The 22,345-nt window shown below is 39.1% G+C and overlaps 1 protein-coding gene across 8 annotated transcripts in view; it reads right to left on the reverse strand.

Moving 5' to 3' along the window:
- Positions 1 to 22,345, reverse strand: part of SAMD12 (sterile alpha motif domain containing 12) — a 382,934-nt gene that overhangs the window by 227,437 nt on the left and 133,152 nt on the right. Inside the window, exons 3-5 of one of the 8 annotated variants that reach the window (XM_059395077.1) lie at positions 20,012 to 20,110; positions 16,427 to 16,558; positions 15,633 to 16,113 (exon numbers count right to left, since the gene is read on the reverse strand). The exons of 5 other annotated variants lie outside the window; for them this stretch is intronic. In XM_059395077.1, coding sequence (XP_059251060.1) covers positions 16,090 to 16,113; positions 16,427 to 16,558; positions 20,012 to 20,110 — 255 coding nt within the window. In that variant the 3' untranslated portion in view covers positions 15,633 to 16,089. 2 more of the 8 variants (XM_059395076.1, XM_059395071.1) reach the window with 2 other exon arrangements.

Genomic DNA, 22,345 nt, shown 5'->3' on the forward strand with positions numbered 1-22,345 from the left:
TTATTACTTTTAGTTGACAGAGGAACAGGCTTAGACAGCTAAAGTAACTCATGCAAGGTCACTCTGTTCATGAATTTCAGAGCTGCATTCAGTCCAGGTCTGTAAAAATTCCAATGTCCACGCTTACATCATGACGTCACTCTAGCCTGATGAATGTGCAAGAAAATATGAGGCTCATGATATCACTCTGGCTTGATGGTCATAGGGGAAAAAAAAAAAGACAAGCTATCTTACGGGAAGTTCCTCATGCTGGTTTGTTCCTTTGATGGAATCAACGGAGATAAATCTGTTAAAAACAACCCTGCCTTTGTCCTAACCTGGGTATGGTCCGGGTGCGGCTGGGATCAACACCAATCCCTCGTCCCTTAGACCAGGGCTCTTTCCACGCTCTTGGCTATGGGAAGCAGCACATTTTCTGTTGGGTACAGTAAGGGAGTACTAATCACAGTCTTCTGATTACATCCACCAGCAAAATGTGAACAGAAACAGCTTCTTGGTCCATCTTACAGATGTTTTTGTAAAGGTGAAATGGAAATCAAAAGGCTGATCAGTTGCTGTGGATGATTTTCCAGAAAAGAGAGGGCTGGTGGATCTTGGGAAAGTTGGGGCTACCATACTGTTGGCACTCAGAGAAAACAAAGGCACTGAGAAAATGTTCTAGTTGGGTTTAACAGGGCAGGGTGAAGACCCTGGGGTTTGGAGAGCCTAAAAACTCTAGACTCTGTGAGGGTGGAAGTCAGTCTCTGCTTCCAAGATTAGCGCGTTTGGATTTTAAAAGTTAAGCCCACATGAAGGATGCTACTATCCCATTTCAATGACTTCTTGGTGGCAAAACAATCTGTCCCTTATTCAGTTCAGCCAAATGACAATTCAGTGGGAGTTGTTATGCAAGTTCGTAACCCACAAAATTCGTATATTAAAGCCCTAACCCCCACAATGTGACTGCATTTGGGGACAGGGCCTTTATGAAAGTAATTAAGGTTAAATGAGGTCAAAAAGTGGGGTTTGTCTCTCTCTTCACCACATGAGCGCAGGGCAAGAAGGCAGCTATCTGTAAGCCAGGAGAAGAGCGCTCCCCAGAATTTGACTGTACTGCCAATCCTGATCTTAAAATTCCAGCCTCCAGAACTTTAAGAAAATAAATTTCTGTTAAGAACCCCAGTTTATGGTATTTTATCATGGCAACCCAAGCTAATATAGGGCCAAACTCTGGTTCAGATAAACTTGTCAATTTCCAAAATAGTCTGACAATCCACAATTAATAAAACTTGGAAAAATCTTACTACATACGTTAAATAAGAAGATACAATGGAAGGGAGATGAAATATAAGACAACAGAAGAAGCAAATTTTTCTTATACATTTACATTTTTTAAAAGATTTTGTTTGAGATAGAGCAAGCGAGCATGTACCTACGTGCAAGGTTGCACAGGACCAGGGGGAGGGGCTGGGGACGAGGGAGGAGGAGACTGCCCACGAAGCAGGAAGTCTGACCCCCAGGACCCGAAGATCTTAACCTGAGCCAAAGGCAGATGCTTAACTGACTGAGCCACCCAGGTACTCCTACATCTACTTTTGAAATACTGACTTTTATACAACTAAAGAAAATCTACCTAGATTTTATAAATCTAGGATCTATAAATCTATAAATACCTAGAATTTATCTCATTAACCCAATTATATTTTTATAATAACCATTTTCCTGGAATTCATGTCCCTGCCCATGTCTTTATGGCCCCCTGCCCCTTGAAACAAAAAAAAAATTCCATATCCTTATTTAACAATTTAAGTAATTATTACGCTTCTCTCATCATCCTGTCCATCCTGAGTCGTCGTCTTGCTATCAAAGAAAGCATGTGCATGGTTTAAAACAATAATTTAAAGAAAAGGGTGAATAGTGAAAAACACTAGTTCCTTGTCCCATTTGTTCTCACCAGAAGCTATTATTTCTTCAAAGTAGCACGCACATGTGATCGAACTCAAATATCTCCCTTCTCTAACCTGAGTTGCAATCTCTGGGGGCAACCTCATGATGGTTTCTCTTCTCAGTCTCTTTAACTGATCAGATTTAGAGAATTAATTATCTTTGGATATTATTAAGAGAAGGATCAGCACATAAATGCTAGCTTCCTCTTCTCTTTCCCTTGGTTTGCTGCTGAGGATTATTAGTTTCAGTTCTTAACTGGTTGTTTTTCGAACCTTGAGTAATGTATTTAAATCTGTATGACTTTTCAAATAAGGACTCAATTCTGTAATCGTCCACCTCCTTCCTCAACCCACCTCTGTCACCTGCAGCATTATTTTTATATTGTCAAGGATAACAGCGTATATTTTCTATCCTACAACTCCGTTAGATTATGTTATGTGCACTGATTTGAAGACAAAAAACCAGTAAGGAGTTGGGGCGCCTGATGGCCCAGTTGGTTAAGCGTCCGACTCTTGGTTTCAGTTCAGGTTCTGATCTCAGGGTCATGAGATTGAGCCCTGTTTGGGGCTACAAGCTAGGCAGAGCCTACTTAAGGTTCTTTCTCTCGCTCTCTCTCCAGCTGTCCCTCCCCAACCCGCACGTGCACACTCTCAAAAACAAACAAACAAACATCGATAAGTAGCATTTACTATACTGTGACTGTATAAAATACTGTTCAAATGCTGGGCCAATTACTCTGATTTCAATTATTTTTCTTGTATCACATTCTCAGCTGTCCAATGTCACATCTGCTCAGAATCTCAAAGAAGTCTCCCAAGACAAAAATCGAATAGAATTTTTCTTCTATTCCATCAGTTGTATAAACTCATGCCATAATTTAGTTTGCTTTTCCCACATCATCCATACCTTTCCTCTACATGAGAGTTCATTAAACCTTGGCTCCAAGGACAAAATCCAGCCCACTGCATGTCACATTAATATACATTTCACATAAATATACTCTCTCTCTCTCTATATATATATATATGCATGCTAATTAATAATGGTGTTTACATTTTAAAAGGGCTAAAAAAATCAAAAGAGCAGTACTTTATAATGTGTAAAAATCACCTGCAACTCAAACATCAGTGTTTATAAAGCTTTACTGGAAGACAGCCATGCCTACTTTCTTTCATGCTACAAAGCCAGAGTGAAGGATTGTGACCAAGACCAAACAGCTTGCGAAACTAAAAATATTTACTATCTGGCTCTGTATAGCAAAGGTTTGCTAACCTTTCTTCCGCACATGGGTGATTTTTCTCAATTTTATCTGCCAAATCCTCAACTAAATTTTAAAATTTATTCCAATATTGTGTTTTAATTTCCAAGGGCCGTCTTGTTCTCTGATGTGTTCCTTTCTCAAAGCATGTGGGAATTTTTATTTTCAGTGGATGCAATATTGTTTTGAATTGCTTTGAGGATACTAATTAAAGTTTTTAAAAGAAGGGCTGGTATTTCTCAAATGTTCTTGATGTGCACATTTAATTTTATCTGTTAAGTTAAAGATCTGGGTTTATAGATTTGTCTATTAAAAACAATTAGGCAATGGAGACCAGACTAGGATTTCTGTGGATTTGCACTGGGCTCATTGCCTGAGTGGCCTATTACACAGAATGCTCCCCAAATGCCACAATAAAGATGACGTCACTCCGGGGAGCAGATACATGAATATGCTCCAATTCAATCTAGACACTTAAAACAAAAACAAAAACTTTTAAGAAACAGACTTCTTCTTTTTTTTTTTTTTACTTGAAGCATAATCATCTGGCTACAGGGCTTTGTTCCTACAGTAGAAGAGGGCAAGGCAAAGACTGTTTGATTAACATTTCCTTATTAGTTCCCCATTTTATATACTGTTTCTCACTCCTACCGCCAAGTCTAGAGCCTGAGATTTTACCTGCAAAGCGACTGGTGTCTCCCCTCAGCTTTCCCTCTCCCCATTCCTAACACAAAAATACATATGATCAATACGGTCCATACGGGACAGTGTCTGCATGGAAAACGTGTCCAGAACTCAAGTGCTTATCTCCATCTGTACTGCTTCCAACCCAGTTCAAAAGGCAACCATTTCTCACCTAGACTCCAGCAATAATCTCCTACCTAAATCCCCATCTTCCGCACTTGTCACCTATAATCTATTCCATCGCTTCAGAGTAACTTTTACATTTGTAGGTCTCACTGGGTCTTTCATTGTCTTCTCCTTCCACTAATAAGAAAATCCAAATTCCACCCTCCGGTCTGTAAGGCCCTTTCTTCGTGCATCTCCGACTGCTCTTTGCCTTGGTGTTAATGTTCTAAGGCTAAGATCTTCTTGTCTTTCCTCTAACACAAGGAGCCTCTCCTACTTCAGGGCAGGTGACGAAGGAAAGCTAGCCCTTCTCTCAGACAGCCTCATGACTAGCTTTGGCTTGTCACTCACATCTTAGCTGGAACGTTGTTTCCTCGGGGCTGTCGTTCCTGAGCACCAGACGGTAACTGCTCCCCACGATGTTTTTGACACTTTATAGCCCTTATTTATATTATCTGATAGTTTTACATTTACTTATTTACTACAATATTCCCTGTAACTAGCACCGAGACACAAAATAACTACTCTTTAATGAATGGACTATGAAGGCACTATAGTAAATCTCCACCCTTTGGACTGATTTCTTGATGATAGGATATATCAATTCTAGAAGATGACAGAATCATTTTTCGCCTTATGCTTTCCCGTAGCTTTAAAAAAATTTTTTTTTAGTGCAGTAATAGGCTCATAGCAACATTCAGTGGGAGGTAAAGAGATTTATGGACTTCTGCCCCACACATGCCCGGTCCCCCTCATTATCAAAATCCCCCTCCAAAGAGGTACATTTCTTTAAGTGATGAACCTACACCAACGTATCATTATTACCCAAACTTCACAGTTTACATTAGGGTTCACAGTAAGTGTTGCACATTCTAATGATTTGAACAAATGCATATGACAGGTATCCACTATTATAGTATCATAAAGAGTAATTTCACTGCTGTAAAAGTCCTCTGTGCTCAGGCAATTCCTCCCTCCTTCCTTCCTAACCCCTGACAACCATTGATGTTTTTACTGTCTGCATAATTTTGCCTTTTCCAGAATGTCATACAGTTAGAATTACACAGTATGTAGTCCTTTCAGATTAGTTTCTTTCACTTTAGGGATATGCATTTAAGTTTTCTCCATGTCTTTTCATGGCTTGATAGCTCATTTCTTTTTAGTGTTGAATCATATTTCATTGCCTGCATATACCACAGTTTATTATTTTTTCATTTTATTTTCTGTATAGTTGATACAATGTTACATTAGTTTCAGGTGTACAACATAGGGATTGGCCAAGTTTATACCTTATCATATGCTCACAAGTGTAGCCATCATCTGTCCTGATACATCGCTACTATACTATCATTGACCTTTCATTCCCCTGACTTACTCATTACATAACTGGAAGACTGTATCTCCCTCTCCTCTTCACTCATTTTTCCCACACCCTCCCTCTCGCAGCCATTAGTTTGGTCTTAGTATTTATAGGTGTAATTCTGCTTTTTGGTTTATTCATTTTTTTCTGTAGATTCCACATATGAGTGAAATCACATGGCATTTGTTTTTCTCAGTCTGACTTATGTCCCTTAGCATAATACCTTCTAGGTCTATCCATGTTCTCATGCTCTCTCAAGTGGAATGATCTCAACCTTTTTTATGGCCACATAATATTCCAACACACACGTGCACGCACACACACGCACACACATTCACTCACTCACATCTTCCTTATTTATTTACCCATAAAACATTTAGGTTGCTTCCATATCTTGTGTTATTGCAAATAATGCTGCAATAAATATTTTGTTTTCTTTGGATAAAAATGCAATAGTGGAATTATGGGATATGGTATTTCTTTTTTTTTTTTTTGGGGGGGGGGATATGGTATTTCTATTCACAATTTTTTTGAGGGACCTCCGTAATGTTTTCCACAGTGGCTGTACAAATTTACATTCCCATTAGTGGTGCATGATGGTTCATTTTTCTCCACACCCTCCCCAACACTTATTTCTTGTCTTTTTGATTTTAACCATTCTGACAGGTTTAAGGTGATATCTCACTGTGGTTTGATTTGCTTTACCCTACTGATGAGTGATATTGAGGATCTTGTCATGTGTCTGTGCACCATCTGTAGATCATTGAAAAAATGTCTGTTCAGGTCCTCTGCCCATTTTTAAACTGTGTATGTCTGTTGAGTTGTGAAAGTTCTTTATATATTTTGGATATTACCCCCTAACTAAATATATCATTTGCAAATACCTCTCATTCGTTAGACCACATTTTTGTTTTGTTGATGTTGTTTTCCTTTACTGTGCAAAATCTTTTTGATATAGTCCCAATAGCTTAATTTTGCTTTTGTTTCCTTTGCCTTAGGTGGCATATCTGGAAATTGCTTCTATGGTTGATATTGGAGAAATTACTGCCTGTACCACAGTTTTTAAAAATTCATTTATCTTCTAAAGGAATTCCCGCTTGCTTCCAAGTTTTGGCAATTATCAATAAAGCTACTAGAAACTTCCATGTGCGGGTTTCTGTGTGGACAGAAGTTTCCAACTCTTTGGAGAAAACATCAGCAATGGTGATTGAATTACCTGGTAAGAGTATTTTTAGTTTTGTAAGAAAATGCCCAACTGTCCTCCACAGTAGCTGTACCACTTTGCATTTCCAGGAGCAATGAATGAGAGTTCCTGTTGCTCCCCATTCTTACCAGCATTTGGTGTTACTGGTGCTCAAAATTATGGCCATTCTAATGGCATGCAGTGGTATCTTGTTTTAATTTTTATTTCTCTGATGGCAAAATGTGGAACATCCTCTTATGTGCTTATTTGCCATTTGTGTATCTCCCTTACTGAGATGTCTGTTCATATCTTTGGTCCATTTTTTTTTCAAAGATTTTATTTATTTATTTGACAGAGATGACAAGTAGGCAGAGAGGCTGGCAGAGAGGGATGGAATGCAGGCTCCCCGCTGAGCAGAGAGTCTGATGCGGGGCTCGATCCCAGGACCCTGAGGATCATGACCTGTATTGAAGGCAGAGGCTTAACCCACTGAATCCACCCAAGGCGCCATATTTGGTCCACTTTTTGATTGCATTGTTTTAGTACTGTTGTGCTTTCACAGTTCTTTGTATATTTTGAATAACTGTACTTTATTAGAAATGTCTTTTGCAAATATTCTTCCCAGATGGTAGCTTGTTTTCATTCTATTGACAGTGTATTGCACAGCAGAAATTTTTACTTTTAATGAAATCTAGCTTATTGATTACAGCTTACACGGATCATGCCTTTAGTGTGTTCTATCTAAAAAGCCATGAGCAAACCCAAGACCATCTCATCTAGCTTTTCTCTTGTTATTTTTGCAGGCATTGTATGATTTTGAATTTTATATTTAGGCCTGCGATCCACTCTAAATTAATTTTTGTGAAGGATGTAAAGTTGAAGTCTAGGTTTTCTTGTTTCTGTTTGTTTTCGCATGTGGATGCTCAGTTGTTCTAGCACCATCTGGTTGAATAGACTACCTTTTCTCCATTGTATTGCCTTTGCCTCTTTGTCAATAATCAGTTAATTATATTTATACAGTTCTACTTCTGGGCTCACCATTCTGTTTCATTGATCTATTTGTCTCTTCTTACACCAATACCACTTTGCCTTCATTGCTGAAGATTTATAATTAAATCTTGAATTTGGGTAGGGTTTGATCTCCCCCTCTGTTGTTCTCCAATATTGCATTGGCTCTTCTGGGTCTGTTGCCTTTCTGTATAAACTGTGAAATCTATTCGTGAATCCACTAAATAACCTGCTGGGATTATAATGAAAATATACACCAAAGTTGGAAAGAACTAACATTTTGATAACACTGAGCCTTCCTATGAATGAATATGGACTCTCTGCTTACTTAGTCTTCTTTGATTTCATTGATCAGAGTTTTGCAGTTTTCCTCATAGAGATCTTGTACATATTTTGTAAGATTTATACCTAAGCATTTCATTTTGGGGGTGCTAATATAAATGCTATAATGTTTTTAACTTCAACTCCACTTAGTGTTGATATAAAGGAAATTGATTGAATTTGTGAATTTACCTTATATTCTGCAACCTTGTTATACTGCCTTACTAGTTCCAGAATTTTTTTTTTTTTTGTCAATTAGATTGATTTTCTACACACACAATCACAGTATCTGCAAATAAAGACAGTTTTATTTCTTCCTTTCCAATCTGCATCTCTTTTATTTCCTTTTTTTGGTCTTATTTCATTAGCTAGGACTTCCAGAATGATGTTGAAAAATAGTGGTGAGAAGGACATCCTTGTCTTCTTCCTCATCTTAGTGGGAAAGCTTTGAGATTTTCACTATTAACTATATTAGATGTAGATTTTTTTGGTAGATATTCTTTATCAAGTTGAGGAAGTCCCCCTCTTTCAAAAGTTTACTGAGAGGTTCTATCATTAAATGGGTGTTGGATTTTGTAAAACACTTTTCTACATCTATTGATATGATCATGTGATTTTTCTTCTTTAGCCTGTGATGTGAATTACAGTCATTGATTTTCAAATGTTGAACCAGCCTGTATACATGAGATAAATCCTATTTAGTCAAAGTGTGTAATTCTTTTTATACATTGTTGGATTTAATATTTTGTTGAGGCTTTTTGTACCTAAGTTTGTGGTGATAGCAGTCTGGTTTTCTTTCTTTGTAATGTCTATGTGTTTTGTTATTATGTAATGCTTGCCTCACAGAATGAGGTAGGAAGTATTCCTCCAGCTTTTACCCTCTGAAAGAGATTGTAGAGAACTAGCAAAATTTCTTTCTTAAATGTTTGACAGAATTTACAGTGAAACCCTCTGGGCCTGGTGCTTTTTTATTGAAAAGTCACTGATTACTCAATTTTTAAGTAGATACAAGCCTGACAGACTACCTATTTCTTATATTATGAGTTTTGAGTTTTGGTAGATTGTCTTTGAGGAATTGGTCCATTTCATCTAGGTTATTAAATTTATGGGCATAGTTGTTCATATTATTATCTAATTAATGTCCAGGGGCTTGGTAGCCATGTCTTTGCTTTCATTTCTGATATCAGTAATTTGTGTCTTTTTTTTTTCTTCACAGCCTGGTTAGAGGATTATTGATTCCATTGATCTTTTAAATGAACCAGTATTTGGTGTCCTTGATATTCTCTACTGACTTCCTGTTTTCAATTTCACTGACTTTAATTTTGATTATTTCTTCTGCTTACTTTGGATTTAATTTGCTCTTCTTTTCCTAGTTTCCTAAGGTGGTAGTTTAGATGATTGATTTTAGATCTTACTTTCTAATATATGCACATTCAATGTTATCATTTTTCCTTTAGGAACTATTTTCATTTCATAGTACAAATTTTGATAAATTGTTATTTTCACTTTCATTTAGTCCAAAACATTCAGTATATCTTAAGATTTCTTCTTTGACCCATATGTTCTTTCTTCTTTTTCTTAAAAGATTTTATTTATTTGACAGACAGAGATGACAAGTAGGCAGAGAGGTAGGTGGGGGAGGGGGGCATCAGGCTCCCTGCTGAGCATACAGCCCAGTCTGGGACTTGATCCCAGGACCCTGAGATCATGACTTGAGCTGAAGGCAGAGACTTTAACCCACTGAGCCACCCAGGCACCTGATCTATTTGTTCTTTAGAAGTATGTCATTTAATGTCCACATATTTTGTGATTTTCCCGGTTATTAATTCTAATTAAATTAAAATTTAATTCCAACAGTTTAACTCTGTGGTGGTCTAAGAGCAGGCACTGTATGATGTCTGTTCTTCTAACTTCCTTAAGGTGTGTGTTATGAACTGGAATGTGATGTATCTTGGTGAATGTTCCATGTGCGTTTGAGAAGAATGTGTGTTCTTCTGTCCTTGAATGAAGAATCTATAGATGCTCATTATATCCAGTTGATTGATGGCATTGTTGAGTTCAACTCTATCCTTACTGATTTTCTGCCTGCTGGATCTGCCCATTTCTGTAGACAGGTACTGAAGTCTCCAGCTCTAATAGTGGATTCATCCATTTCTCCTTGTGGTTCTATCAGTTTATCCTCACATGGTCTGATATGCTGTTGTTAGTTGCATATGTATTAGAGATTATCATGTTTTCTTAGAAAACTGACCCTTTTCCTATTATATAATGTTCCTCTTCTCCCAGTTTCCTTTGAAGACTGCTCTGAAATTAACATAGCTACTCGTTTTTTTTTTTATTAGTGTCAGCATGATTTATTCTTCTCTATTTCTTTATTATAATCTATGTCCTCATATACAATGTGGGTTTTCTTACAAACAGCAAATATTAGGGTCTTATTTATTGATCCATGCTGAGAATCTGTATTTTAATTGATGCATTTAGACTATTGACATCCAAAGTGATTATTAACATAGCTGGATTTATACCATATTTGTTACTTTTTTCTATTTGTTGCACGTTTTTGTCCCTATCTATTTTCCATTTCTTCTGTCTTTTTTGGTTTTAACTGAGCACTTTATACGATTTTCTTTTCTCATCTTTATTAGCGTATCAGCTACACTTTATTTATTTATTTATTTGACAAAAAGAGAGAGAGAGATGGGGAACATAAACAGGGGGAGCTGGAGAAGGAGAAGCCAGGCTTCCCATGGAGCAGGGAGCCTGATGTGGGGCTTGATCTCAGGACCCTAAGATCAAAAGTTGAGTTGAAGATTGATGCTTAACAACTGAGCTACCAGGTGTCCCTGTACTTCTTTTTTAAAAAATGTTTTTTACTGGTTCTTCTTGAGATTGCAGTATATGTTTATAACCAATCCAAGTCCACATTCAAGTAACAGTATCCTGACTCATAAGGAATATAAGTATCTTACCTTAACAAAATAATTCCTCTCTCTTCTCCCTTGTGTCACTGCTGTCATTCATTTCACTTACAGACAAGCAATATGAATATGCATAATTTTGAACACTTTGTATTACTTTGACATATTTGCTAGATCAATGAAGAGTAAGAAAAATGGGAGCACCTGGGGGGCTCAGTGGGTTAAGTTTCTGCCTTCGGCTCAGGTCATGATCCCAGGGTCCAGGGATTGGGCCCTGCATTGGGCTCTCTGCATAACAGGGAACCTGGTTCCCTCTCTCTCTCTCTGCCTGCCTCTCTGCCTACTTGTGATCTCTGTCTGTCGAATAAATAAAGAAAAATCTTTAAAAAAATTTTTAAAAAGAGTAATAAAAATGGTTTTCTTTTATTTTCATTTATTCCTTTTCTGAAATTTGTCCTTTATGTCGATCTGAGTTTCTGCTCTATGTCATTTCTCTCCCTAAGGAACTTCTTTGAACATTTCCTACAAGACAGGATTATGGCAATAAATCCCCTCAAATTCTGTTTGTCTAAGAATGCATTTCTCATAAATTTTTGAAGGATAATTCTGCAGGGTATAGAATTCTAGATTGGTGATTTCCCCTTTCCCCTCAATGTTCTAAATATTTCATTCCAATCTCTTGCTTTCATGGTTTCTGAGAAGTCAATGCAATTCTTATATTTGTTCCTCTACAAGCAAGATGTTTTTTCCCTGTGGCTTTTCTCAGGATTTTATCTTTGATTTTCTGTAGTTTGAATATGATATATGCAGGTATATATATTTTTGACATTTATCTTGCTTAGTATTCCCTGAACTTCTTGGATCTGTGGTTTGGTATCTGATATTAATTTGGGGGAAATGCTCAGTCATCATTGTTTCAAATATTTCTTCCTTTTTTTCCCTTCTTTCTTCTATTGGTATTATACATATGTTCCATCTTTTGTAGTTGTTCAGTAGTTCCCAGGACTCTGAGATCATGACCTGAGCTGAAGGCAGATGTTTAACGACTGAGCCACCTAGGCACTCTACCTGGATATTTTCTGGGTTTTTGTTAGTTTGCTTTTCACTTTTGGAGATTTCTATTGCTATACACTCAAACAGAGAGATTCTTTCCTCAGCTCTGTCTCATCTAATAAGTTCATCAAAGGCATTCTTCATCTCTTTTGGAATTTTTTTTAATGTCTAGAATTTCTTTTTGATTCTTAGAATTCTCATCTATCTACTTACATAGCCCATCTGTTATTGCATGTTGCGTATCCATTAAGTCTCTTAGCATATAAATTATATCATTTTAAATTTCTGATAATTCCAACATTCCTTCCCTATCTGAGTCTGATTCTGATGGTTTTTCAATTTTAGTAGGTCCTGTAGTTTTTTCCTGATAGCCAGACATGATGTACCAGGCAAAAGTAACTGCTATAAATAGGTCTTGAGTAATATGGTGATAAGGTGTGGTGGGGAGATAAAGATTTCTCGAGCCCTCGGATTAGAGCTCAGTATTTTAATAAGCCTATGCCTCTGCACTATGAACCTCATACATGTTTGTCAGCCCCCCCCCACCCCCTCCCAGGACCTTTAGGTAGAACAAGATAGCCTGAATGGGCTGGGGTTGGGTATTTTTCTTCTCCCAGGTCAGTTAGGCTCTGATTAAATGGGTTTTCATGAGGGCAGAACTTATTAAAAAAAGAATACTCTCTTGTATTTCAAATACTCTCTTCCCCCCTCTCTGCTGGATGCACAAGGGGATTCATCTCTGATATTCACTGTGAGAGCCTAGTAGAGCTTCAGAAGGTAAAAGTCACAGAAGTGTAATATCCCCCAAAGACTGGATCCTCCTGGAGTTTCTCTGCCAGAGTTATGTACACTGAGCCTCCAGCAATTCATCAATTACAGTTCATTCCCACCCTGGCACTGATCCCATGGAGGTTTCTGCTCTAGTAAGTTGTGATTCTCTATATTCACCTGCTGGTCTCTCCAGTTTGGGAGACAACAATTTTCTCTGATACCTCACTTCTCTTATGAATCTAAGAGTTACTGATTTTTCAGTTTGTTCCATTTTTTTACTTGTTAGGACAGAGGGGCAACTTCCAAGCTTCTCTCATACTCAACCAGAAACCAGAAACCCTCCTTGTGTCTTTTCCTGCCCAGGGGGATAGTAGAATAAGGCTCTGTGGTAAGACAACTGGAAGCAATGAAGCAACCTGCAAAGCCCAGGAGCAGGACTGTGCATTCCAATTTGAAGAGTGATGGTTCTTCCCTTCTCATTCATTCAAATATATTTACTGGATACTTATTCAATGCCTAATATATTACGTGTGGGGAACGGAATAACTTTGTATCCACAAACATAAGCCTGACAAATCAAGAGATTAAACAGGGCAGACTGTGTGACATTATGGATGGGCACCCAGCCTAACTTTGCTAAAATGGAATTTTAGCAAATGGGTTCCACGGATCTAGGTTGGCATCTGGATTTTTCTACTGACTAGCCATTTAATTTTAAACAGATGACTTGATTTCTCCAAGTCTCTGCTTCACCATGAAGGAAAGGGAGATAATATATTATCTCATAGGTTTTCTATGATGATTTGATTAGAAAATAAGCACAAAACATGTCATTTAGTCCTTGGAACTAATGATGATAAATGGTAGTCTCTCCTGTTGTTATTTTATTATTACATCAGCTGCTGCTACAGTTGCTACTACCATTACTCTCCCTACTAGTTACTGAAGAAGTGTGGGTCAGGTGAAAATCAAGGTTAAAATGTATGTTTAGACATACTCATCAAGGGGTATATAATAAACCATGTTAGTTATTTTCCAGTGGCATAATTTATTCAGACCCATCGAATGGCAAAAATGCAAAGGATTTGATGGCTTCCATATTATGGTTCTTTCCCAGAAAACGACATGAAAGGAAACATGCCATCATATTCTAGTCATTTCTCTGATCCAGGCATGAGACCGGCTCTTACTATTCATGCACAAGATCCCCACATTCTCTCTGGGCACAAATACCCAGCTGAACATGAGCCACAGCTCCTGATCAGTACACACACACCTGGGCCAAGAGAAGCATTTTCATTTGTTCAGTCTTCTTCCAATATGTCTTATCTTTTGGGTCTGGGTGGCTCCCAACCTTCTCCAGGGAGGATCACTGGGGGCCATGCACAGAAATTTGGATTCTCACTGAGCCATGCCTACTCGGCTCATGAATGTTATTTGTGGAAATGAAATCTGGTTTCCTATGGAAGTGCCGAACAAATCCAAAACCAGAAAAACTCTCCTGCTCAACAAGCATCACCCAGTCTGTGGGAATGAATAATGACACTGAATGATACAGCACAAATATAGTTTCCCTACTGAACTAAAACTGCATTTCCCCACAAATCATTGAAAATCCTCTACCAGGATTTTTCCTATCTCCTGTTTAGTCCTTTTTAATAAGCTCCCCTTTTCATTTTTCATTCCATTTCCATTTTGTCCTTGAATTTACGCAGGTTTTTTAAATTAAAAAAACTTCATTCTCTGCCTTTGCACGCACAATATTTTCCCATTTCTATTCTGGGGCCTAATTCTGAATGTTTAGTCATTTGGCATTCTCAGCAGGGCAAAAAAGAGGCTGGAGGTTCAAAGGTATCTTCTGCATTTCTTGACCTCTTTGATTCGAAAGCACGTTACCTTAATAATAAGAATATCTGGGTTACACATTTGATATATACACCAGAGAGAATTGAGTGCAGGACATTTTTATGATCCTTTAAAGAAAAGCCCAGAAGAGGATTCCAAACTAATTTTCCACTGATTCTCTGTTCGTCCATTACATTATTTTTCTGTACCTTTTATACATCAGTGGAGCCCTTCAGAGTCATTTGGGATTATTGATTATGAAGCAGCAGAAATCCTTCATACCGCAAGCAGGGCGAGTCCAGCCTCTCTCCTAGCTACCCTTTCAATCATATTATTTCTTCTCATCAAATGTATTTTATTCCATAATTCTTTTTAGAGTCAAACTAGTTTCCAAGTTACTATTACTCATTGAAAAGTGACCATATAAAAAGTTTGAAATCTGTAGATTTAATGTGCCCAACACTTAATTTCATGCTCTGTTTGCCCCATTGTTCAAAGCAAATAGTAGTTAAGTCCCCAGCTGTGTGTGTGTGTGTGTGTGTGTGTGTGTATTCAGTTCATGGCTCTAGTTTTTACAGTATTAATATATAGCTCTTTAAAAAAAATCTTCAACACAGGAAAGGTATCAAATAATAACTTATAATTTATCCCATTAACTTTGCAGCACCTATTTGCAAAGGGTTCTGATTTTTATGGTTAACTACTCAGTAGCACTTCTACATTTTTATTTTCTACCTTAAACAAGTCAACTGTTCACCCAGATGATGGACTGGACAGAAGGGAGGCACTGAGAGCAGGGAAATGCCTCTGCCTATTGTAATTCAAATTATTTTAGAGCCGCTTGAAGCAAGCAAACAATTATTAAAAACTATGGGTGACTACTTTGTGTCAGGTGCATGCAAAGGTTTTTAAATCTACAGAATAAGTGACCCCTGCTAACTCCTAGAAATCTGAAAGAAAACTGAAATATGATGAGTTTTTAATATCACACAGAAGGCTAATGGTGAGATAGTTTTTCCTACAGAATAATTAGAAGAACCATCCATTGGGGAAATATTCGATCAAGCATCCACTGTGGACAAGGCACTTAGAAATGCACTGGTGAGGAAGAGTGGAAAGACACCTGCCCGCACAGGGCTTGTGTTCTAGTGTAAGAGACAGACACTGCGTAAGTCAACCAAGGGCGGCGGCTGCCATGAATAAAGCTGGGTGAGGAGAGCCTTTGACCAGGACAAAGGAGCTAGGAACCTTGGGGAGCGCTCTTTCGGCTAGGGTGAGTGGGTTTATTTCAGACAACAACTAGTCTGTAAACTAAAAACTCTGACACAAGATGGAGGTATTTTTTTTTTTTTTTTTAAGTTGGAGGTCTTGGATTTTTTGTTGTTGTAAATTAAAATACATGAACCTCAGCATGAGAATATGAAAATTAAAAATTGTTTCACAACACTGATTTTATTGAAAAGCTTCCATTTTACAAAAGAAACATGTTTTCCGGTCCTGTCATGGCCTCCCAGCCCCTTGGAAGTCTCAAAGGATATTGCAGCTCCCAAATGCTCCAGCTTCATTACTCTTTTTCTTCCATGAGTGATTTACATCATCGTAGAACCACATAATTACACTGTCCAACAAGCACACATAGAACAGCATGTCATATGGGCCAGGTATAAAAATACACACAAACCATCAACAGCCCACCATTAAGGGGGGTGAAGATTCATTTATTCGATTCATTTATTTAACATGTTATTCGGCCCTTACTGTCTGCCGGGCACTGTGCTATCTGCTGGGGACAGGAAGACAAAAAATCAGGGCTGAGGTTGAGGTTTTTGAAAAAGAACAGAGAGAAAGAGAATTAGGTCAGGCCAGAGGTCAGGGCAGCGTGTGGTAGAGGCTCAAGACAGAAACATCCAGAGGCTGATGTGGACACCCACCGGAAGGCAGCCAGTCGGAGCTTGCAGGAGTGAAGAGGACGTGGAGGCAGAACCGACAGGGGGCGTTTGCAGGACAGAGCCACACGGGGATATTGACGCGATGAAAAAAAAGGAGCCAGCCAACTGAGAAACCTATCGATAAAGAAATGAACAGGATGGCAGAACAGCTGGGCCAGGCTGGGGACTACGACGCCATGAACATCTGAACCCCGACGGAGGGCTGTTCCCAAAGGAGGGATGCCTGCCGGTATGCACTCACGCCTTCTCTCCCACTGGGCTAGGCAAGCTCCTGGTGAAGCACAGGGGAAAGACACCCATTCCTACAGAGCCGTCTGGCAAACCTGACAGCAACCATACCCAGCATGGCTTTGACACTCAGCATGTCCCCAGAACTCTCTCTCCAGCCGTATCAGCACTTGTCCCTTTTATGCTTCTGTGCCCTCGTACATCATGTTTTATCTTGCTAGGATGCCACTTCTGCCATCCTTACCTGGAGAATTTCTGCCCACCTTTAAAGCTCTAAATAAAACAAATAAACAAAGAACAACAACAGAAAACCACCTCACAGGAGGCCTTTCCCAATTTCCCCTACCTTATTCCCATAGTTCTTGGCAACACTGTCCAAGGAGAGTCTCTTTCCCAGTGAGGCTTAATTATCTGTCTAAATAATCTGCTCCCACACAGAACCATGAGCATTTCAAGGGTACTGACAGTTCTACCCATCGTTTCTACCCTTCACAGCTTCAGTACAAGGTCTGCCATACAGTGGGTGTTGATTATGTAAATGTTTCCTTTTATGTAATTGATTATTCTAGCAGTCATTTAACAAAGGCTCAGATACTCAGAGACAAAAAATATACTACGCATGTTTTAAATTTTTAAAAATTATACTCAGTAACTCGTGAATGCATTCTGTGACAATTCAATCAATACAGATGTAAAATAAGGAACCACATATAGTCTTTTCATACTACTTTCCCCAATTTCATTCTTCTTAGCAAGGGTAGAAACTATCATCACTTTGAGGGACAGCATACACTTGGTGCCATTTTCTTTTCAATGTAGTTCACACTTGTATATGTAAAATAGGGATATAGAGTTTTCCATGAGCCCCACCCACTCCTACATATGGGACAGTGCCATATGCATTGCTTTTCAACTTGTTCTTACTTAATAGGTTGAGAAATATTTGCTACCCTAAAACATAGACAGTGACTCCATTTTCGATGATTGCTGTTCCCTCGTAAAAAGATGTGCAAAGGAAAACCGTGGTTGAGTGTGTTCACTCAAGAAATACACAAGCATGGAGAAGATGGACAATATTCAGTGGGAAAGTTGCTCTTAGACTAGTTTTGCCTTTTCCAAGTGCAAAGTTATATTCTTTTAGAAGTTTGTAATGTGTAATTCCACTGTAAGGTCTCTATCCTGAAAAAAACACACATCGTATGTATAAGAGCATAAACAGGTGTGCTAGTGGAAACTTGGAAATACCTTCATCTATAAGGGTTTAAACTGTGGAATACCAGCATTTATTCAGTTTTGTATTATGAGATTAAATGAACCCAACTTCATTCCAGACCCACATCTGTCCCTTCCTAAGGCTGTTGTTTCTTTTTTTTAAAGATTTTCTTTATTTATTTGACAGACAGAGGTCACAAGTAGGCAGAGAGGCAGGCAGAGAGAGAGGAAGGGAAGCAGGCTCCCTGCTGAGCAGAGAGCCAGATGTGGGGCTCGATCCCAGGACCCTGGGATCATGACCTGGGCCGAAGGCAGAGGCTTTAACCCACTGAGCCACCCAGGTGCCCCCTAAGGCTGTTTTATTTCAAGTGTCTCTCATCTTTAATATTTTCAAATATTGCAATTCAGGACTATGAGTACATCTTATAATGGGATTCCTTTAGAGCCATTTCTTATTTTCAGAGATTTTAATAGCCTTGTCTTGCTTCTCTTCCTACACAAAGTGAAGGATATGGTTATTCTGGTAAACCTGTACAAGCCTCTCCTTCATTCTGACACCAAACCTGAATTTGACAATAGTTTTTGCTTTATTATTAATATTAGGCATGTGTTGAATGTTAACCACATTTAAGGGATTGTGGAGGGATGGTGACAAAACACAAAGACACATCACTCTGTTTCACACGTACCAGATACTGAGGTGGCAGCCATATGGTATTAAAAAGGAAGTGAGTGGAAGGTTTGTCTGTTTGTTTGTCCGTCTACACATCTGTCCATCTATCCATCTACATGTGGCTAGATCGATGCAGCGAAAAGATAAATCCAACAGAACCCTCCATGAAATCAAAGAAGAAAAGAAGAACAAAAAGAAACACCACGACTGAAAATAAGGAAATGAGAAATGAGAACAATTTACAAAATCAAAAGCAGAGAGGTCTAACATCACTTGGAAATGCAATAGGCAATTTCTGGCTACCCACAGAGGCCAGAATAAAAGGTTAAGTCCTACAAGAAATAAATGAAAAGTAGAGGAAAGTGCTGAGTCCAAACAGAATCTTCAATTGGTAGAGGGAACCTCTGGCTCCCTTCCAGGCCAAGAAACAGGAACCTCACAGGCAGTGGGATAAGACTGGAACCCTGAAAGTAGACAGATGCACAGATCAAGGCAGGCCTGGCTGTAGGCAAGAGGGAGATGCCCAGACAGGTAGGGGCGGCACAGATGCTGGGCGTAGAGCGAGACACACGGACTCAGGCAGGCAGCATTAACAGAGCAGGAGGTCAGCAATCGAGGTAAGGATTTATCCAGGAGTCACAGGGAGGAATGTAACGTGAATGCCAGTGTCCTGTGGGAAGGCGAGCAGGTGGTGAGTGCGCAGGAGAAGGCAGGGCTCCCACCTCCTGGCAGGGGCTCACAGGAAGAAGACGGACGATGGGAAGGTAGGCCAGGCACCAAGACAGGGCATCCCAGTCTTCCAGGGATTGAAGGACAAACAGGTGACTCCAACCACAGGAACAGAATTGTCCTCCTATTTATTACCAGGACCAGGTTCCAACACTGGGCTGTGTCACTGCCACGAAGATCAGGTCCAAAGAAACCCCAGTAGCAAGGCCTGACTCTTAAAGGGGGCTCCTCAAATTCCCTCTGATTAACAACCACTAATCATCCTACACCCTTGGCCTGGGGTAGAACCCTTAAATGTGGTCAGATGGCTTCAGCTGTGGGCATCAGAGGGCTTTCAGGGCAAGGGGCCAGGCAAGTCATCATACTCAATTACTGGGTTTGGCAGAAGGAGGAGGGAAAAGTGTGGTTTTGGCAACACTGCTGGAATTCTAAGGCCTTAATTAGATTACTGGATCAACCTCTGACTAGCAATGAATGTCCTTGGGGAGGTCGTTTAATCTCTCTAGGAGACTATGTCTGAGTTTCCACATCTAGAAAAAATGAAAATATTTCAGAGGCAGCTTACAGGAGAAGCCCCTAAAGAGTAACAGTATTGCTAAAAGGATTAGGATTTCAGCTGATCCTTCAATTATACCCTGCCCTTCACCCTCTGGCCTTGCAAAAAAAAAATAAAGGAAAGCTGGAAGAAGTGGCCTTAAATTACCATCGCAAAGAAGTGTACTCACTTTGTATTTATGATAGGTTGCGGGGTTAGCTTTGCTGAACCTGCATTGGTCGTGCTGTAAAATGGTATAAGACAACTGAACCATTCGCCTTGAAGAAACCTGCAGATGAGAAACAGCAAAGACAAAGTGACTTTGTATTTCCGCCGGCCCATGAAAGTTGGATCGGAACCACCACAGAGAACACTTTGGAGAAAAAGTGGCTCCAGAGAAAGGGTATTAGAGACTGACCACAGTAAGAACCAGGGAAAGAATCAGATGGAGGAGAGGGCTGTTTAGACTTGGGAAAATGGTTACTAATTTGGAGTCTAACCAGGGGAATGTTGACTATTTAGCTAAGAATAAAAGGCTTCTCCCAAAAGCTTCCAAAGTCAAGACAACAAAGAAAGTCTTTTGAAAGTGCAGGAAAGGATACACAAGAACGGTTCTATTTGGTATTTTGGTTTCTTTATTTTGAGCTAATACTGTGCCTTTTAAAGACTCCCAGAGGGCTGCCCTTCTAAGCTTTGGGGGCAAGATTTGCAAATAGCATTATCTAAAATGGGAGCTATATTCATCAATTTTCAATGGATGCTCAAAAATTTATCCCATCATGAGAAAGAGTTTGGAAACGGCCCCCAGTCCTGTTGGGATAATGTGGCGTTTCCCCCAGGAAATTACAAACAGAAAGTCATGGACGTTACGGTGTGCCGTGTTGTCTCAAAAGAATGGTTTGATCTTTACGGAATTAAAGCAGAAACCAAGTACATGATTTTCCATGTCTTTGGTACTACCCACTAAGAGGGTCCCCACATATGAGCAGAGGACAAGGTTCCCTACACCCTTGGCTGCAACCCTGGATAAAAATTTGGATAACCTGGAGAGTTTTTTGAAAAAGAGCAATGTCTGAGATCTACCCCCATCAAGTTAAATTGGAATCTTGGGGGATGGGGTGACAGACCTAGGAAATAATTATTATATTTCATATTCATAGATAGGGCTGGGAATTGACATATACTTTCAGGTGGGGGAGTGGAACTCATAAAACTTGATGGCTTTCTAATACAATTACTCAACTTCCTTTGCTCTGGTACCATGATTAATAAGCAACGTTCTTAAGGTTATTTGATTTTCTAGGCTGACTTTTTTATAAGGGCTTACAAAAGGTGATCGGCTGACCCAAAGAATCTGCCTGCTTGCCAGTTACCATTCTTACTTTAAATCAATGAAAGAGATTCTCATTTATTGTCTTCTTATTCTGAAAAGTCCTACAGTATCTCCAGAATCTGTTTAACCAGAGAGGAAGAAACATGCGTGCCTTCAGATACATACAAAATGGAGGGTTGGATCTGGATCTTCCTTGACTCTCTCAGGTGCTGCCCTTAGGAGAGCTAGGTAATAAACAGCTTCATCTCTGTGAAAGAACTCTGAAGGCAGTTACTGTATTTCAAAGGGAATGATTAATTTCTATTTTTAATTAGGGCAAAATAATTATATACAAATAAGATGTTAGGTATGCATTCTTGATTGCCTTGGTCTTCCACACCTAAGGTAAATAACAGTCTGTTTGCCTGGAACCAAGGAGATTCCTGGAAGCTGGGCTTTTCACGGTTTTAAAACTGATACTATCCTGGGGGAAAAAAAATCTCTTGGGTGGGGTGCGTTGGGTAGGTGTTTCCTTGAACTCAAGACTTTCAAAGTTAAATACAGGATGATGAGTTGGTCACCCCATGCACACCCTTAGTTTTCTAGGATGGATCTACTTCATCAAAAAGATTTCACCGATCACCTAATGATAACTAAAGGTTAACAAACAGATTGGAGGAGGAATTAAAGGCGTTCTCCATCTCACATCACAATTCTTCAACAGTAAGAATGAGAAAGCTGCAAACATTCCAATGCACAGCTCAGAGTTAAGACCTGGCACAGTGTTTCTATGGATGAAATCTAGGTATAGGATTGAAAATAGGCACAGGTCAGCTATTGGCAACATGAAAAGAGTATACAGGAGTCTCAAAACAGTTGTGAGAGCCTAGAGATCAAGGGAAGATCTCACACCAGGACAGTCAGATGGCCCAAGTCCAGAATCAAAAGCCAAGACAACCTCGAAGACTTGTGGTCTTAACTAACATTTGTTGAGTACTTAGACTAAGACATTACAAATATGTCATTTAATCAGATCTTTAGGAAATAAAATCTATTGTCTTCCTCTTTAAATACGGCAAAACTCAAGCTATATGAATTTTATCACTTTTGTATTTCCAGCTCATAATATGCATATAGCATCACATAAAAATATTAGCCACACACACACCCCTAATTACAGTGTGGTAAGCATAAATATTTTAAGTCAATTTA

This window comes from Mustela nigripes, chromosome 3, assembly GCF_022355385.1.
Source record: "Mustela nigripes isolate SB6536 chromosome 3, MUSNIG.SB6536, whole genome shotgun sequence".
Taxonomy (NCBI): Eukaryota; Metazoa; Chordata; class Mammalia; order Carnivora; family Mustelidae; genus Mustela; species Mustela nigripes.